This window comes from Trichosurus vulpecula, chromosome 8 (assembly GCF_011100635.1).
Source record: "Trichosurus vulpecula isolate mTriVul1 chromosome 8, mTriVul1.pri, whole genome shotgun sequence".
In the NCBI taxonomy this organism is placed as follows: domain Eukaryota; kingdom Metazoa; phylum Chordata; class Mammalia; order Diprotodontia; family Phalangeridae; genus Trichosurus; species Trichosurus vulpecula.
This window is the reverse complement of record NC_050580.1, coordinates 96,458,836-96,472,492: the sequence shown is the minus strand read 5'-3', so window position 1 is coordinate 96,472,492 and position 13,657 is coordinate 96,458,836. Positions and strand designations below refer to the sequence as shown.

Here is a 13,657-nt window from a genome sequence, read left to right as displayed (position 1 = left end):
TATTAAACATTAGAGGAAAAATATATAAATTGAAAACAAAAATCCCATAGAAATGATCACTAAAACGAAAATCTAATTCTTTGAACATTAATGAAATTGATAGACCCTTAGCAAATCTCTCCCTCCTTGTCTCTGCCTTCTGGCTTCCCTCTCTCAGCTAAAATCTTACCTTCTATAAAAAGCCTTTACTGGTCTCCCTTAATGCTAGTCCCATTCCTTTGAAATTATCTTCAATTTATCCTGTATGTATCTTGTTTGTATATAACTGCTTGCAAGTTGTCTCCCCCATTAGATTGTGAGCTCCTTGAGGGCAGGGGCTGTTTTTGCCTTTCTTTTATCTCCATCACTTAACACTGTACCCAGCATGTAGTGGGTGCTTAATAAATGCTCATTGACTTGATTCATACAAAATTTGAGCAGGAAAAATCCTCTCCTATAGCATGACCCACTCTCCTGAATTTTCTGGTTCTAGCTCCCAGTAAGACTGAGGGACAGATCTAAAAAGAGATGGCAGAAATACCCTCAATGTATTCATCCATGTATGTATAGTGAAGATATTTTATAACAATGCAAAAGTAGTCATGTGGGTCCATAGTTGTTCATATCCTCTCAATTACTCTTTTTTTGGGGAAACAGCTGTGATTTTTCAACAAGGAAAAAAACATATCTGTATGTAAGTACATATGTGTATATAAATATGTGTATATGTGTATCAAATGTGTGTCACCTCTAAGGAGATTCTTCCTGACTTTAAGTTCTTAAGTGGTATTTCTGCTTCCTCATTTATCTCATTGGTTAAGAATTTGTTAGTTTGAAAAAAAAAAAGGTAGCTGTTAGGCTGTCATGTTTCCAAAAATGGAAGGTTTATTTAGTCACTTGGAGAGAAACTTCAAATTTCTATTTATTAGGGTTCAAAACCAGGTGTCAATCATACTCTACAACTAGGTTTAACATAATCTGGGGAACAAAGGCATTCAGAAACACGTTGTCTCCCGTGGAGTTAAGGAAGATAGCAAATATGTTTCAGCTGCAGCAGAATCACAATGATATGTTTAATGATGTCCTTGGCTTCTTTGTTTAAAATGAGAAGCTGGTAAGGATGTGACAGTCTTGAGAGAGAATAGCATTTATAGAACACTTTAAAGTTTGCAAAGAGCTTTACAAAAATCATCTCATTTTATCTTTACAACATCCCCAGAAGGTAAGTGCTGCTATTCTTATCCCCATTTTGGATGAGGAAACTGAGACAGAGTTTAAGTGACTGGCCCAGGATCACACAAGAAGCAAGTGAAGTGGAACTCAGGTCTTCCTGACTCTAGCATTCTAGCCACAGTGCCATCTTGGAAGCTGTACAAGATTACAAAAAAGCCTAAATACAATATTCAACTTTATTCAACAAGTGTCCTCAGTCCCCTCCCTTCCTCTTCCTCATTTTTACCCTGCCCCCTTCTCTCACTCCTCCTCTCCCTCTGAAGCTCAAGGTTGACATTTCTAGCCTTCTAGAATTTCTGCCTATCTAGAGGGAATTAGTTGTCTGGGAGACATAGAGATAAAAAGACTTGGCGAGAACCACACAACTAGTAAGCGTCTGTTAGAGATGGACTTTGGCCTTCCTGACTTCCAAAAGTGGGGGAAGGGAAGGGAATAGGGATTTTTATATTGCCTATTCTATGCTAGGAACTTTGCAAATATGATCTCATTTGGTCTTCACAACAACCCCGTTAGGTAAATGCTGTTATTATCCTCAATTTTACAGTGGAGGAAGCTGAGGCAGATTAAGTGATTTACCAAGAGTCTCACAGCTATTAAATCCAAGTCCAGATTTGAACTCTGGTCTTGCTGACGCTAGGCTCGGCACTCTATCCACTGAGCCACCTAGCTACCTTTATCCACTATGCCATATCCCTCTCCTTTTCATTTAGTTCTCGTTGTTTTTGCCCCAGTCTTTCTTCTCTCTGTACTCTAGTAGAAGGTGCCTAACTGATCTCCTTGCCTCCAGTCTCTTCCCCCTCAAGTCCAATCTCCACACCGCTACCAGATAAATCTTTGTAAGCCATTTGGCATTCCCCTACTCAAAAAACCTCTGATAACGTCCTATTGCCTTTAGAATAAGGACCGTCTTTGGCCTCTGCACCATTTATTCATTTTCATTCACTTGCACTACTTTCTGTCCTCCCCTCTTTCTGTTCCAGCTTTATCAAATCTTCAAAGCCCAGCTCAAATGTCACTTCCCCCATGAAGCTGGGTCTCTGTTAACTACCCAAGTGAACACGAGCTAATCAATTTCACTTCTATGCACCCCATTTCCCTCAATTATAAAGATAAAGGGGTTGAATTAGATGATCTCTAAGGTTCTCTCTAAATGCTATGAATCAGTAAAATTTAAAAGCTCCCTCCATCCTCTGAGGAGCACTGAATTTGAAGAGGATGTGCTAACTCCCAGTCATCTTTGTCAAGCAACTTCATATCTTTGAATTTGTTTGCTTATTTATAAAAATGGTCATAATGATAGCACTTTAGGGTTTGCAAGGCACACGTTATATAATCTTATTTGATCCTCACAATGGGAGTGGGGTGGTGGGGAGTAGGTACTGCTATTCTCCCTATTTTATAAATTAAGGAGGCTTCAGTGACTTGCCGAGAGTGACCAAAAAAAGCATCAGAGGCATGGTTTGAATATGAATTTGAGTGGTCATTTTTTGTGAGATCTTTTGTAAAAGGGCAAGGAACTGTCTTTAAAGATGGGGTGGGAGCACCGTGGGTGGGCAGAGAGACAGATTGCGTTCAAGTCTCTGCTTTGCACCTCCTTGGTGCCCAGGGGTTTTTTCATCTGAAACCTGAGAAGTTTGTACTATGGATCATAAAGGTCTCCGTGATATCGGGACAAGATGCAAGCAGACAGTGCACCAGGGGAAGGAGGGAAGGAAGAGAGAGAAAAGAATGGAAAGGGAGAGAAGAGGAGGGGAAGAAAGGAGAGAAGGGAGGGAGAGAGAAAAAAAACTGAGTGATTGAGTCAGAGATAGAGAGAAAAGAAAGGGAAAGGGAGTGGAAAAGGGAGAGAGAAAGGAGAAGAGAAGGGAGGGGAAAAGAGAAAGAAAGAGGAGAGGGGAGGTTGATAGGGGAACCGAGAGATAAGGAGAGGGGAAGAGAGAGAGGAAAAAGGGGAGGGGAGGGGAAAGGGAAGGGGGAGGAGGAAGGGAAAAGAGACGAGGAGGAGGAGGAAGGAGAGAGAGAGAGACAGAGAGAGGGAGGGAGAGAGAGACACAAAGAGACACAGAGAGAGACAAGGAGACAGATATAGGGACAGAGAGAGGAGAAGGAGAGAGAGGAAGGGGGAGAGAAAGGAAGAGGGAAAGAGAGAGAAAGGAAGGGGGAAGAGGAAAGAAAGAAAGGGGAGAGGGAAGGCAGAGAGAAGTGGGGAGCAGAAGAGAGATGGAGAGAGAGGAAAAGGGGGAGGGGAGGAGAAAGAGAGAGATAAGGGAGACATAGAAAAGAGAGAGAGACAGGAATGGGGTGAGAGATGGGGTAGAAGGCAGAAAGAACCACGAGCCAGAACTAACTAAAAGAGCTCTCGCGAGGTGCGAGCTCGGGCCATTGTCATGTTGCCTAGCAACGCCGAAGACGCTCACGAGTCTGGGGCTCGCTCCAGCTGTGGTTCTGGCCGATTGCGACGATGGGGGATGGAGGCGGTGGCCGAAATAATGCCCATGAGTTGTACAAACTGAAGCAGCGGGCCGTGGAGTACTATCAAAGGAACGATGTGCCCCAACAGCTGGAGGACCTGCTCAACTCCACCTTTTACCTCCAGCCGCCCGACATCTACGGGCACCTGGTATGCACTTGGGCTGGCATCCCGCCCGACTGTTCATGTCACTCTGCCAGGGGTTGCCCAAAGCGGCTGCGCGGAAGAGATTGCACCCCCGAAAGGCGCGTCTAGCGTGCTGCGTTCTGTGGCCCTTCGGATTGGGAATGGGAAGGGCTGAGCTAGAGAAGAAACGGCTGGAGGGCAGTTACCATGTATCCAGTCAAAGGGAATGGAAAAATAGACGGAATTGAGAGTGAAAGAGTGCATGCGTGAGTGTGTGTGTGTGTGTATTTGTGTGGTGGAGAGAGGGGAGGGGAGAGGAGGAGAAAGAGAAAGGTGGAGAGGGCAGAGGAAGAAGGGAGAGACAGATGTGTGTGGTTTATGGGAAACAGGAATGTGAGATTTAAAAAATAGTCATTGAAAATTGAATAGCAATATCTCTCTCCTTCAAGTCAACAAGTGTTTATTGAGCTAGGTGCTCAATAAATGTTTGCTCTTGATGGGAGATACAGTTTCATAAAAAGAAATATAGACCCAAGGGAGTTCTTAAAAGTTATCTCCCCTTCATTTTACCCATGAAGAAACCAAGGGGAAGATGGGTAAAGGAACTTGCCCAAATTCAGACGCAATGAGAGAACCAGAACTAAAATCAATGTCTTTTGATTTCTAGTCTTAGGCTCTTTTCATAACACCAGGTTGACGTAACATAGCTCATTCCCTACTGTAGTTTAGACTATAATTGAGAAGAAAAGACCTGATATATGAAACAATTGAAGCCCTAACCAAGTTAATCATGGTAAATCAAATAGTTGAATATATGACACACATTATAAACATATTAAGATTTTGGAGAAGGAAAAGATCAATTTTCAAGCTTCTCCTTTTAGATTGTAAACTTGAAAGCTGAGACTGTCTTTTGCCTTTCTTTGTATATTCAGCACAGTGCCTGGCACATAGTAGGTGCTTAATAAATATTAGCCAACTGAGAACAAAGTAGGCTGTGGTGATTAGGGAAGGCTCATAGTAATCATGGGACTAGGTTTGGATCTTGAAAAATGTTTAGAATTTGACAAGGAAGAAAAGACACTCACTAGAACTGTACATATAGGGTACCCAAATGATCACAAAACCAAAAGAGAGTCTATTGAGCAAATGTCCCCTGGCAATTTTTACCTATTAGAAAGTAGGAGGCTTCAACTACGAAGCTTTCTTCTAGCTTTGTCTATAAACTACTTTTGTCATTGTACTAAACTAAATAAAACCACTTAATATCCATGTAACCTGGTTTTGCTGTAGAGTAGAAATCAAAAAGTGGATGCCATATAATTATTTTCTCATATATAATTTCAACGAGCCCCCTACTCGTTCTACAATATAAATTAACCTTCAAAACTATATCCAAAGGGAGAAAAAACCTTTAGATTATTTTTTTGCTGTAGCATCTTCTCTGATACATTGTCAAGTTCTGGTATTTGGATGTATATTTTGGATGCTTATATTGTTTGTTTTAGAATGTATATTATTGTCTGTCGTGCAGAATGTGAGCCTTTAAATTGATACTATATGATGTTACAGTAAATCAACAATGTCAGCATGAAGTAGGGTGTAGTTTTGTTTCTTAGGCAAATTATTTCCTCTCTTCCTCTTACCTCCTAGCTCTTATAACACTGTTACGAGAGGAGGATAGTTTTTCTTCATTTTGTGTACTCCTCTCTCCCCTCTGTCACCTGGTTTCTTTCCCATTGAAAATAAATGGTATTTTAAGAGAGCTTCCTACCTCATCTGCACTTTCCATCTTCAATCTCTTTTCTTGAAATCTCTCCAAATGACTTCTGCCCTCTCCACTTCCACAAAACTGCTATTACTAAGGTTTCCAACAAACTCCTTTAATATCTAGGATTATTCATGGATTCGTGGTGAGTGAAATACAGCTGCTGCGTTTTTCCTCAGCATTACAATGTTAGATAAGATATCTCACTGAGAGCAATAGAAATTGGTTGACTCAGGATTCCTAGACGAAATTTATATGGATGATAACATTCTCTGCTGCCAATTGACCCATGTATTTCAGATTGGGTATATTGGTTAGAGAATTAGGTTGACATTTGGGGTATGCATTAAAAAATATCATGGGGCACTTTATGTTGGTTCAAAATTCATCTTTCCATGCTGTCATGCTGTCTGAAGAGGCAAAGAGCATTGGGATAAACTTGTATCTCTGTACCTGAGGGAAGAGTTGTTCCAACTGAGCTGTCATGGTCAAGTTCAGGCATTAGGAACTGAACCCAAGAATAGGTTTAATACAGGCAGCAAAGTAAATTACATGATTGACACTTTAAATAAAAAGAAATTTGTTATTTATAATTTTACAATGCTTATTTTTTATTTTGAAGGCAAACTGCTTTTCGAAGCTTGCAAAGGCTCCTACCATATACAAAGTAATAGGGAGAGTAGTACTGGATGGTATGGGTCATCAAACTCTCAAAGTCGAAGTATTCTGCACAGTTCAAAACAAGGTTAAGGTATGGAGCTGCGTGGTTTTCTTTACTGTGTTTTATTGTGCTTTATTCATGACAGTTCTTTACTGGGCTTTGGGTTTCAAGGTACTAACAGAATAATGGTGATCTATTTGAATTTCAAACTAATAATAATAATAATTGTATTACTTTCCCTCTGTGACTACCTCTAATTTGTCTTGTATATATGTTGCTAGGATGTAGTTTTTTGTATGGTGTCTCCTACTTTAGACTGTGAGCTCCTTGAGAACACAGACTGTATCTTTGTAACTCCAGATCTTGGCATAGCACCTGGCACATAGTAGTTACTTAAATGGTAGCTGACTGACTAACTAAAAACACTCTTAAATTCAGTCATAGTAATATTGTTTACTTTCAGAGAGAAAACTTAGTATAGTTGAAAGAACACTGGGTATAAGATCAAAAGATTTGGATTTGAACTCTGGCTTTGCCATTTAATGACCATGTGATTGGGACCTATTTTTTTCACCTTTCTGTATCTCAGTTACACCATACTTAAAATGAGGATGACATCTGTGCTCCTTTATAGCTCTTATACTCTATGATTCTAAGATATATAAATTATGTAAATAACACTGTCATCTATAAGTGATTTTTAAAAGTCTTTAAAAATATACTAAGGAGCTTTAATAGACAACAGTGACTATCAGTCGACAGCATGATATGACCACCAAAATAGCTTATACATTCCTTGCCTGTTCTAGTATCCAGAACCAGGAAGGTGGAGTTTACAGTATTGTAACAAAAACATTCCAAAGGAAAAGAAGAGCAAGAAAGCAAAATGGCTATCTGATGAGGCTTTACAAATAATTCAGGAAAGAAGGAAAGTAAAAGGTAAAGGAGAAAGAAAAAAATATATCCAACTAAATGCAGAATTCCAGAGAACAGCAAGGAAGGATGTAATGCTTTCTTAAATGAGCAATGAAAAGAAATTTTTAAAAATTACAATGAGAAAGACATGTGATCTCTTCAAGAAAATTAGAGATATCAAGAGAACGTTTCATGCAAAATGTACATAATGAAGACAAAAAAAAATGACAGGGATTTAACAGAAGCAGAAGAGATTAAGAAGAGGTTTCAAGAACACATAAAAGAACTATACTATCCAAGAACACACAAAAGAACTATATATTGAAGATAACCACAGTGATGTAGTTACTGAGCTACAGCCAGATATCCTGGAAGATGAAGTCAAGGGGTCCCTGGGAAGCATTGCTAACAGTAAGTCTAGTGAAGATGATAGAATTCCAGCTGAGCTATGTAAAATCCTAAAAGATGATGCTGTTAAAGTGCTACACTCAATATGCTAGCAAATTTGGAAAACTCGATAGTGGTCCCTAGATTGGAAAAGACCAGTCCCAATCCTAAAGAAAAGTCATGCCAAGAAATGTTCAAATTACTGAACAATTATACTCATTTCACATGCCGACAGGGTTAAGCTTAAGATTCTGCAAGCTAGGCTTCAGCAATATGTATACTGAGAATTACCAGAAGAGTAGGCTGGTTTTTGAAGAAGCAGAGGAACTAGAGACCAAATTGCCAAAATTCACTGGATTATGGAGAAAGCAAGGGAGTTCCAGAAAAACATTTATTTCTGCTTCATTGACTAGTAAAGCCTTTGACTGCATGGAGGGCCACAAAATGTGACAAGTTCTCAAAAAGATGAGAGTACCAAGATCATCTTACTTGTCTTCTGTGGAACCTGTATGTGAGCCAAAAAGCAACAGTTAGAACTGAACGTGGAACAACTGATTGACTTAAGATTGGAAAAGGAGTACCTCATTTATGCTAAAAGACTCAAAAGCTGTAATTAAGGTTGCCAGGAGAAATCAATAATCTCACATATGCAAATGATACTACTTTGGTGGCAGAAAGTGAAATTAAGAAGCCTCTTGATGAGGGTGAAAGAGAAGAGTGTAAAAGCTGGCTTGAAGCTCAGCATTGAAAAAACTATGATCCTAGCAACTGGTCCCATCACTTTTTGGCAAATAGAGGGAGAAGAAATGGAAGCACCATCCACTTTTATCTTCTTGGGCTCAAAGATCACTACAGACAGCAACTGCAGCCATAATATTAAGACACTTGCTCCTTGGATGGGAAGCTATAGCAAATCTGAATAGCAGACTAAAAAGCAGAGATATCACCTTGCCCACAAAGGTCCATATAGTCAAAGCTATCATTTTTCCAGTAGCAATTAATGTATGCCTGTGACAGTTATACCAGACGAAAGCTGAGTGCCACAGAATCATTGCTTTCAGATTGTGGTGCTAGAGAATACTACCACTCAAAGAGATCAAATCAGTCAATACTTAAAGAAATCAATTCAGGTTATTCACTGGAAGGTCAAATACTGAAGCTAAAGCTTTAATACTTTGGTAACATAATGAGAAAATGGGACTCATTAAAAAAGTCCCCGGTGTTGGGAAAGATAAAAGGCAAAAGGGAATGGCAGAGGATGAGATGGATAAAGTATCATGGAAGCAATGAACACAAGCTTGGACAGACTGTGGGATACAGTCACGGACAGAAGGGCCTGGCATGCTATGATCCATGGGGGTCACAAAAAGTCAGACATGACTGAACAACAAATGTACATTGTCCTGATAATCTGTTGATCACCATTATTTTTAATATCTCTCTAGAAATCTGTCTGACTCACTCAGAACTTATTCTTTGCTTAGACCTGGAGTTTGTTTCCTGGAGGTTTTGTTTTATTTTTATTTTTTCAATTAGAGAGCATTAGGAATTTATTATATCCACATTTCCCCAACCTAAATAACACCAACAACTTAGCCTAATATATTGTCTTCAGTTCTGTGTGTAACATTTTAAGGAGACATTGGCAATCAGAAACATGTCCAAAGGAGCATAATGCCCCCTTCTTTTGGTATAAACCTAAATTTAAATATTTTAGGTACCTAACTGATTTGTTTTGGGCCTTGACGCAGCAGAATGAAATAGCAGAAAGACCACTGGACTGAGAGTCAGAAGACCTACATTCTAGTCTCAGCTTTGCCACTATGAGACCCCCATCCTTCCAGTTCCCCAGCCTCATAACCTAGGTGTCATCCTCAAGTCCTCCCTCCTTTTTACCCCATTACATCCAATTTGTTGCTAAATCTTGTCAATTTTACCCTCATCACATCTGTCACATAGGACCCTTTTCTGTCTTCTGACACCATCCCTGCCCTTGTCCAGGCCTCCATCACTTCACCCTAGGCTGTTATAGTAACTTTCTGGTTGGTCTCCCTGCCTCAAGTCTCCCCCTACTCCAGTAAATCTTCCGTGCAATTGTCAAACTGATCTTCTTAAAGTACAGGTCTGACTATGTTAATCTTCCCCCTTTCCCCAATGCAATAAATTCCAATAATTCCCTGCTACCCCCAGGATCAAATATAAGATCCTCTGTCATTCAAAGCTCATCATTATATGACTGCCTTTGACCTTTCCAGACTTCTTTCATCTCATTCAATCCCGCATACTCTTCAAATGAGTGTCACCAGCTTGCTTACTTTCTTCAGACATCTTCCAATTCTCAGCACTTTCACCTGCTATCTCCCATGCCTCAAATTCATTCCTTCTCACCACTATTTCCTGGTTTCCATGAAGCCCTCCCCTTGCTTATAAGAAACCTTTCTCAGTCCCTCTTAATGCTTATTCCTTTCCTCTATTGATCATCTCCAACTTATTATGTATATATCTTGTTTGCATGCCATTTCCTCTCTTACACTGTGAGCTCCTTGAGAGAAGGGACTGCTTCTTTTGCCTTTCTTTGTATCCCCCCAATTAGTATGATGCCTAGAACATCATATAAATGCTGGTTGACTGATTGACTTTGGACAAATCATTTCTTCTCTCTAGGTCTGTTTCCTCCTTAGTAAAATGATTGATTTCTGAAGTCCTTGCCAGCTGTCTGTCATATTCTATACCAATATAATCAGTGTTATGAACCTAATCAAAGTATTGTACTATTGCTGTAAACTTTACATAAAAAGGAGCTCATTTATAAGAGCTATTTTATTGTCATAGGCATTTTTGGTGTGATAAACTTAATACTATATTTAATAGATAATTGTTGTTAACAAATAACTTTGCTTCTGTCTAGTTCTTTCTAGAATAATAATTATCATAAAATTTATTACTGTGTTAGAACCATAGATTGCTAGAGACTGGAAAGGGGCTTTAGCACTCAATTATCTAGCCTTTCATTTTATAGATGGGGAAACTCACAGTCATAAGTTTGTGCCAATCAGTGCTAGAACCAGGTTTTGTGTGTCTCAGACCAGTGTTCTTTCCTCTACGCCATGATAATAATACTAATTGATTACTTAAAGGCACTTTGAGGCTACAAAGCATTTTATATTCCTTACTTCATTTCATCATTTTAACGTCCTTGAAAGATAAGCATTGCAAGGTGCTATTAAATATTTAATGCTGAGGTGCTAATGCGATATAAAGGCTGAGATCTAGGAATTTAAAGAGTTAATTTAGTTTGGCTTCCTGGAACAAAATGACATTTTCCCTTTCTCTCTCCAAATGATGACAAAATATCTCATTGTTAGGATGCATTATTTCAAGAAGAAAGAGTGCATTTGTTCATTTTGGTGATGTGTCTACAACTTAACTGGAAAGTAGAATCAATTTGTGTGACTTTCAGAGCATTACTTCTGCTGTCATCTCTTCTCACTTCGAAGTGCTGGAAACTGCGATGCCTGAGGTGGTGGATGCAATAGAATTAGAACGTAATGAAGCCATCAGTGTGGCTTTGCAGTGGGTAAACGAGTCAATGACCGAGCTTCTGGAAGGATTGGAACCAACCCAACAGGAGGTGGTGGATCAGTTACTTGCGTAAGTTGAGTGTCTGCTTCATTTTGGTTTCATGTGCCATGGTGAAGGGTCTCTATTTTCTAAGGGGAACTCCCTTACTGGTTAGGAAAGAAATGCTAAGTTCTGGAGCTGGGATTTGAACACAGGACTGATGACTCTAAACCCAGTGCTTCTTCTATTACACCATACTTTTTGCACATGCCATTCATTTATTTGACAAATTTGCTTGATTCTAATTCCAGGCTAGGTCCCATATTTGTTCTCTCCTTTCCATTTCTACTGACACTACCAAAATCCAAGCCCTCAGTATCTCTGGATAAACCTTTGTAAGAGCTTGCTAACTGGTCTCCTTGCCTCCAGTCCTGCCCCTTTTCACAGTTCTGTCAAAGGAATCTTCCTAATTCACTGATCTGTTTATGTCAATCCTTTGCCCAAAGAATTCAGTGGCTCACCATTAAATACAAGATCAAAGTATAATTTCTTATCCTGGAATTCAAAACCCTCCCTGGTCCAGATATTTCTTTCCTTATTTTATACAACTCCCCTCTACAAGATCTACATTCTGTTCAGACTAGACTAGTATTCTTTTCTCTGTCCACCTCAGTTTCCCCCACAGGGTTTTTGTGAGGATCACAGAGATAATATTTGTAAAAAGCACTTAGCACACATGACACTTAGCACTTAGCATACACGGTTCCTGGCATATAGTAGGCACTACATAAATGCATATTCCCTTCTCTTCCCTTCTGCCTCTATGCATTTGAGCAGGCTCTTCCCTCACCTGAAATGAATTCGTTCATGTCTCCACTTTCTGAAATCTTTCTCTTATTTCAAGACCCAGTCCCACTTCTTCCATGAAACTATCACAGACTCCCCCTCCCAGCTACAATTATCCCTCTCATCCCAGTTTTGCACCTGTCACTGACCTTTCCCACAGATTCTGTATGTAATACATATATTTCCTACGTATTCCTACATATTCTACCTGCCGCATGGCTTGTCATCCCATGAGTTTATAAGCTTCTTGAGGGTGAAGTGTATCATTTCATCTTTTCATCTCCAGTACCTAGCATAGGGACTTCCATGATAGGAAGTATTTAATTATAATGCTTGTTGGATAAATGAAGGACAGATAGGAAAAACACAGTAGAAGGGGTCAGAAGACCTTTATTTGAATCCCAGCTCTGCCATTTGTTTGGTGTCTCTTCACTCTCTCAACCTCTATGTCCTCAATGTAAGATGGAGGTTAATAATACTTGCAGTCCTTACCTCACAGATATTTTATGAACAAAAGATATAATAAACAATAAAATGTGGCATCGATGAAATATATTATTATTGTTGTTAGAAAATATACCACCACATTTTGTAATGATTGCCACCTTTTTTTTACAATAATATAATAAGCAAGTTAGTGAAGATACAGTTTTATTCTTCTTTACTTTCTCACGTTGCTTTTGTTGTCATTCAGTTATTTTTCAATCATGTTTGACTCTTTGTGAGCCCATTTGGGGTTTTTCTGGCAAAGATACCAGACTGGAGAGGTTTTGCCATTTCCTCCTCCAGCTCATTTTATAGATGCAGAAACTGAGGCAAATAGAGTTAAGTGACTTGCCCAGGGTCATACAGCTAGTAAGTGTCTGAGGACAGATTTGAACTGACAAAGATGAGTCTTCCTGACTCCAGGCCTAGCACTCTGTCCACTGTGCTACCTTGCTGCCTGCAAGTTTGTCCATGTAAATTAAACACACACACACACACACACCCCTAATAATTATTCAGATTAGATGTTCACTTTTTTATTAAAATGTCATTTTTCAAATATTTCTAAAATAAGAATATGTGGAATCTAAGCTTATATTTGATTGATTTAGGACCAAAATTAACTTCAATTTTAAAACTTTCTTTTAGAAACATCATTATTAGCCTTGGAAATTCAAATGAGGGCTTGTTTTTTCTGAAGCAGTAGTTTAAAAGTAGAGTTAATCCATGAAACACTAATAATGTCTCTGTGGGCAACTCTATGACAAAATTATATTCTCGAAAAGAGTATTATAATAGAATATTTTTGACCCCATCCAGGAATTTTTTTGCAAGTAAAGTACAAGAAGATAAAGAGAGTAAAGAATTAGAACTGAGCCTGGAACAGCCATTATCCCTGGGGTCTCTTGCACCCCAACCATCACCACCACCACCACCACCTCCACCGCCACCTCCAAAGAAGAAAGGACAAAGAGGTTTGAGCTTCATGAATTCATGGAAGGTTCTTTAGCATTTGTGTGAGAAAGGAGGAATAGGAGATCCCATTGGTTCTTTTGACTTAGATTCTGTCTCCATGGTCACTTTGAAGCAGATCTGAGCTAGATTTTGTAACCTGCTCATCATGGAATTATGTCTCATACTTACTAAAGTGGTAGATCTTTAACCAGAAAGCTGTGATGGGACTGCCTCCTCCCTAAGACTTTCCTTGGTTTGCAGGCCATTGCTC

The 13,657-nt window shown here is 39.3% G+C and overlaps 1 protein-coding gene across 1 annotated transcript in view; it reads left to right on the top strand.

Moving 5' to 3' along the window:
* Positions 1 to 3,673: 3,673 nt before the first annotated feature.
* ENO4 (enolase 4) overlaps positions 3,674 to 13,657 on the top strand; it is a 32,878-nt gene continuing 22,894 nt past the window's right edge. The window contains exons 1-4 of the mRNA XM_036737153.1: positions 3,674 to 3,832; positions 6,199 to 6,327; positions 11,000 to 11,190; positions 13,252 to 13,406. Coding sequence (XP_036593048.1) covers positions 3,674 to 3,832; positions 6,199 to 6,327; positions 11,000 to 11,190; positions 13,252 to 13,406 — 634 coding nt within the window. The remainder of the gene's footprint in view (positions 3,833 to 6,198; positions 6,328 to 10,999; positions 11,191 to 13,251; positions 13,407 to 13,657) is intronic.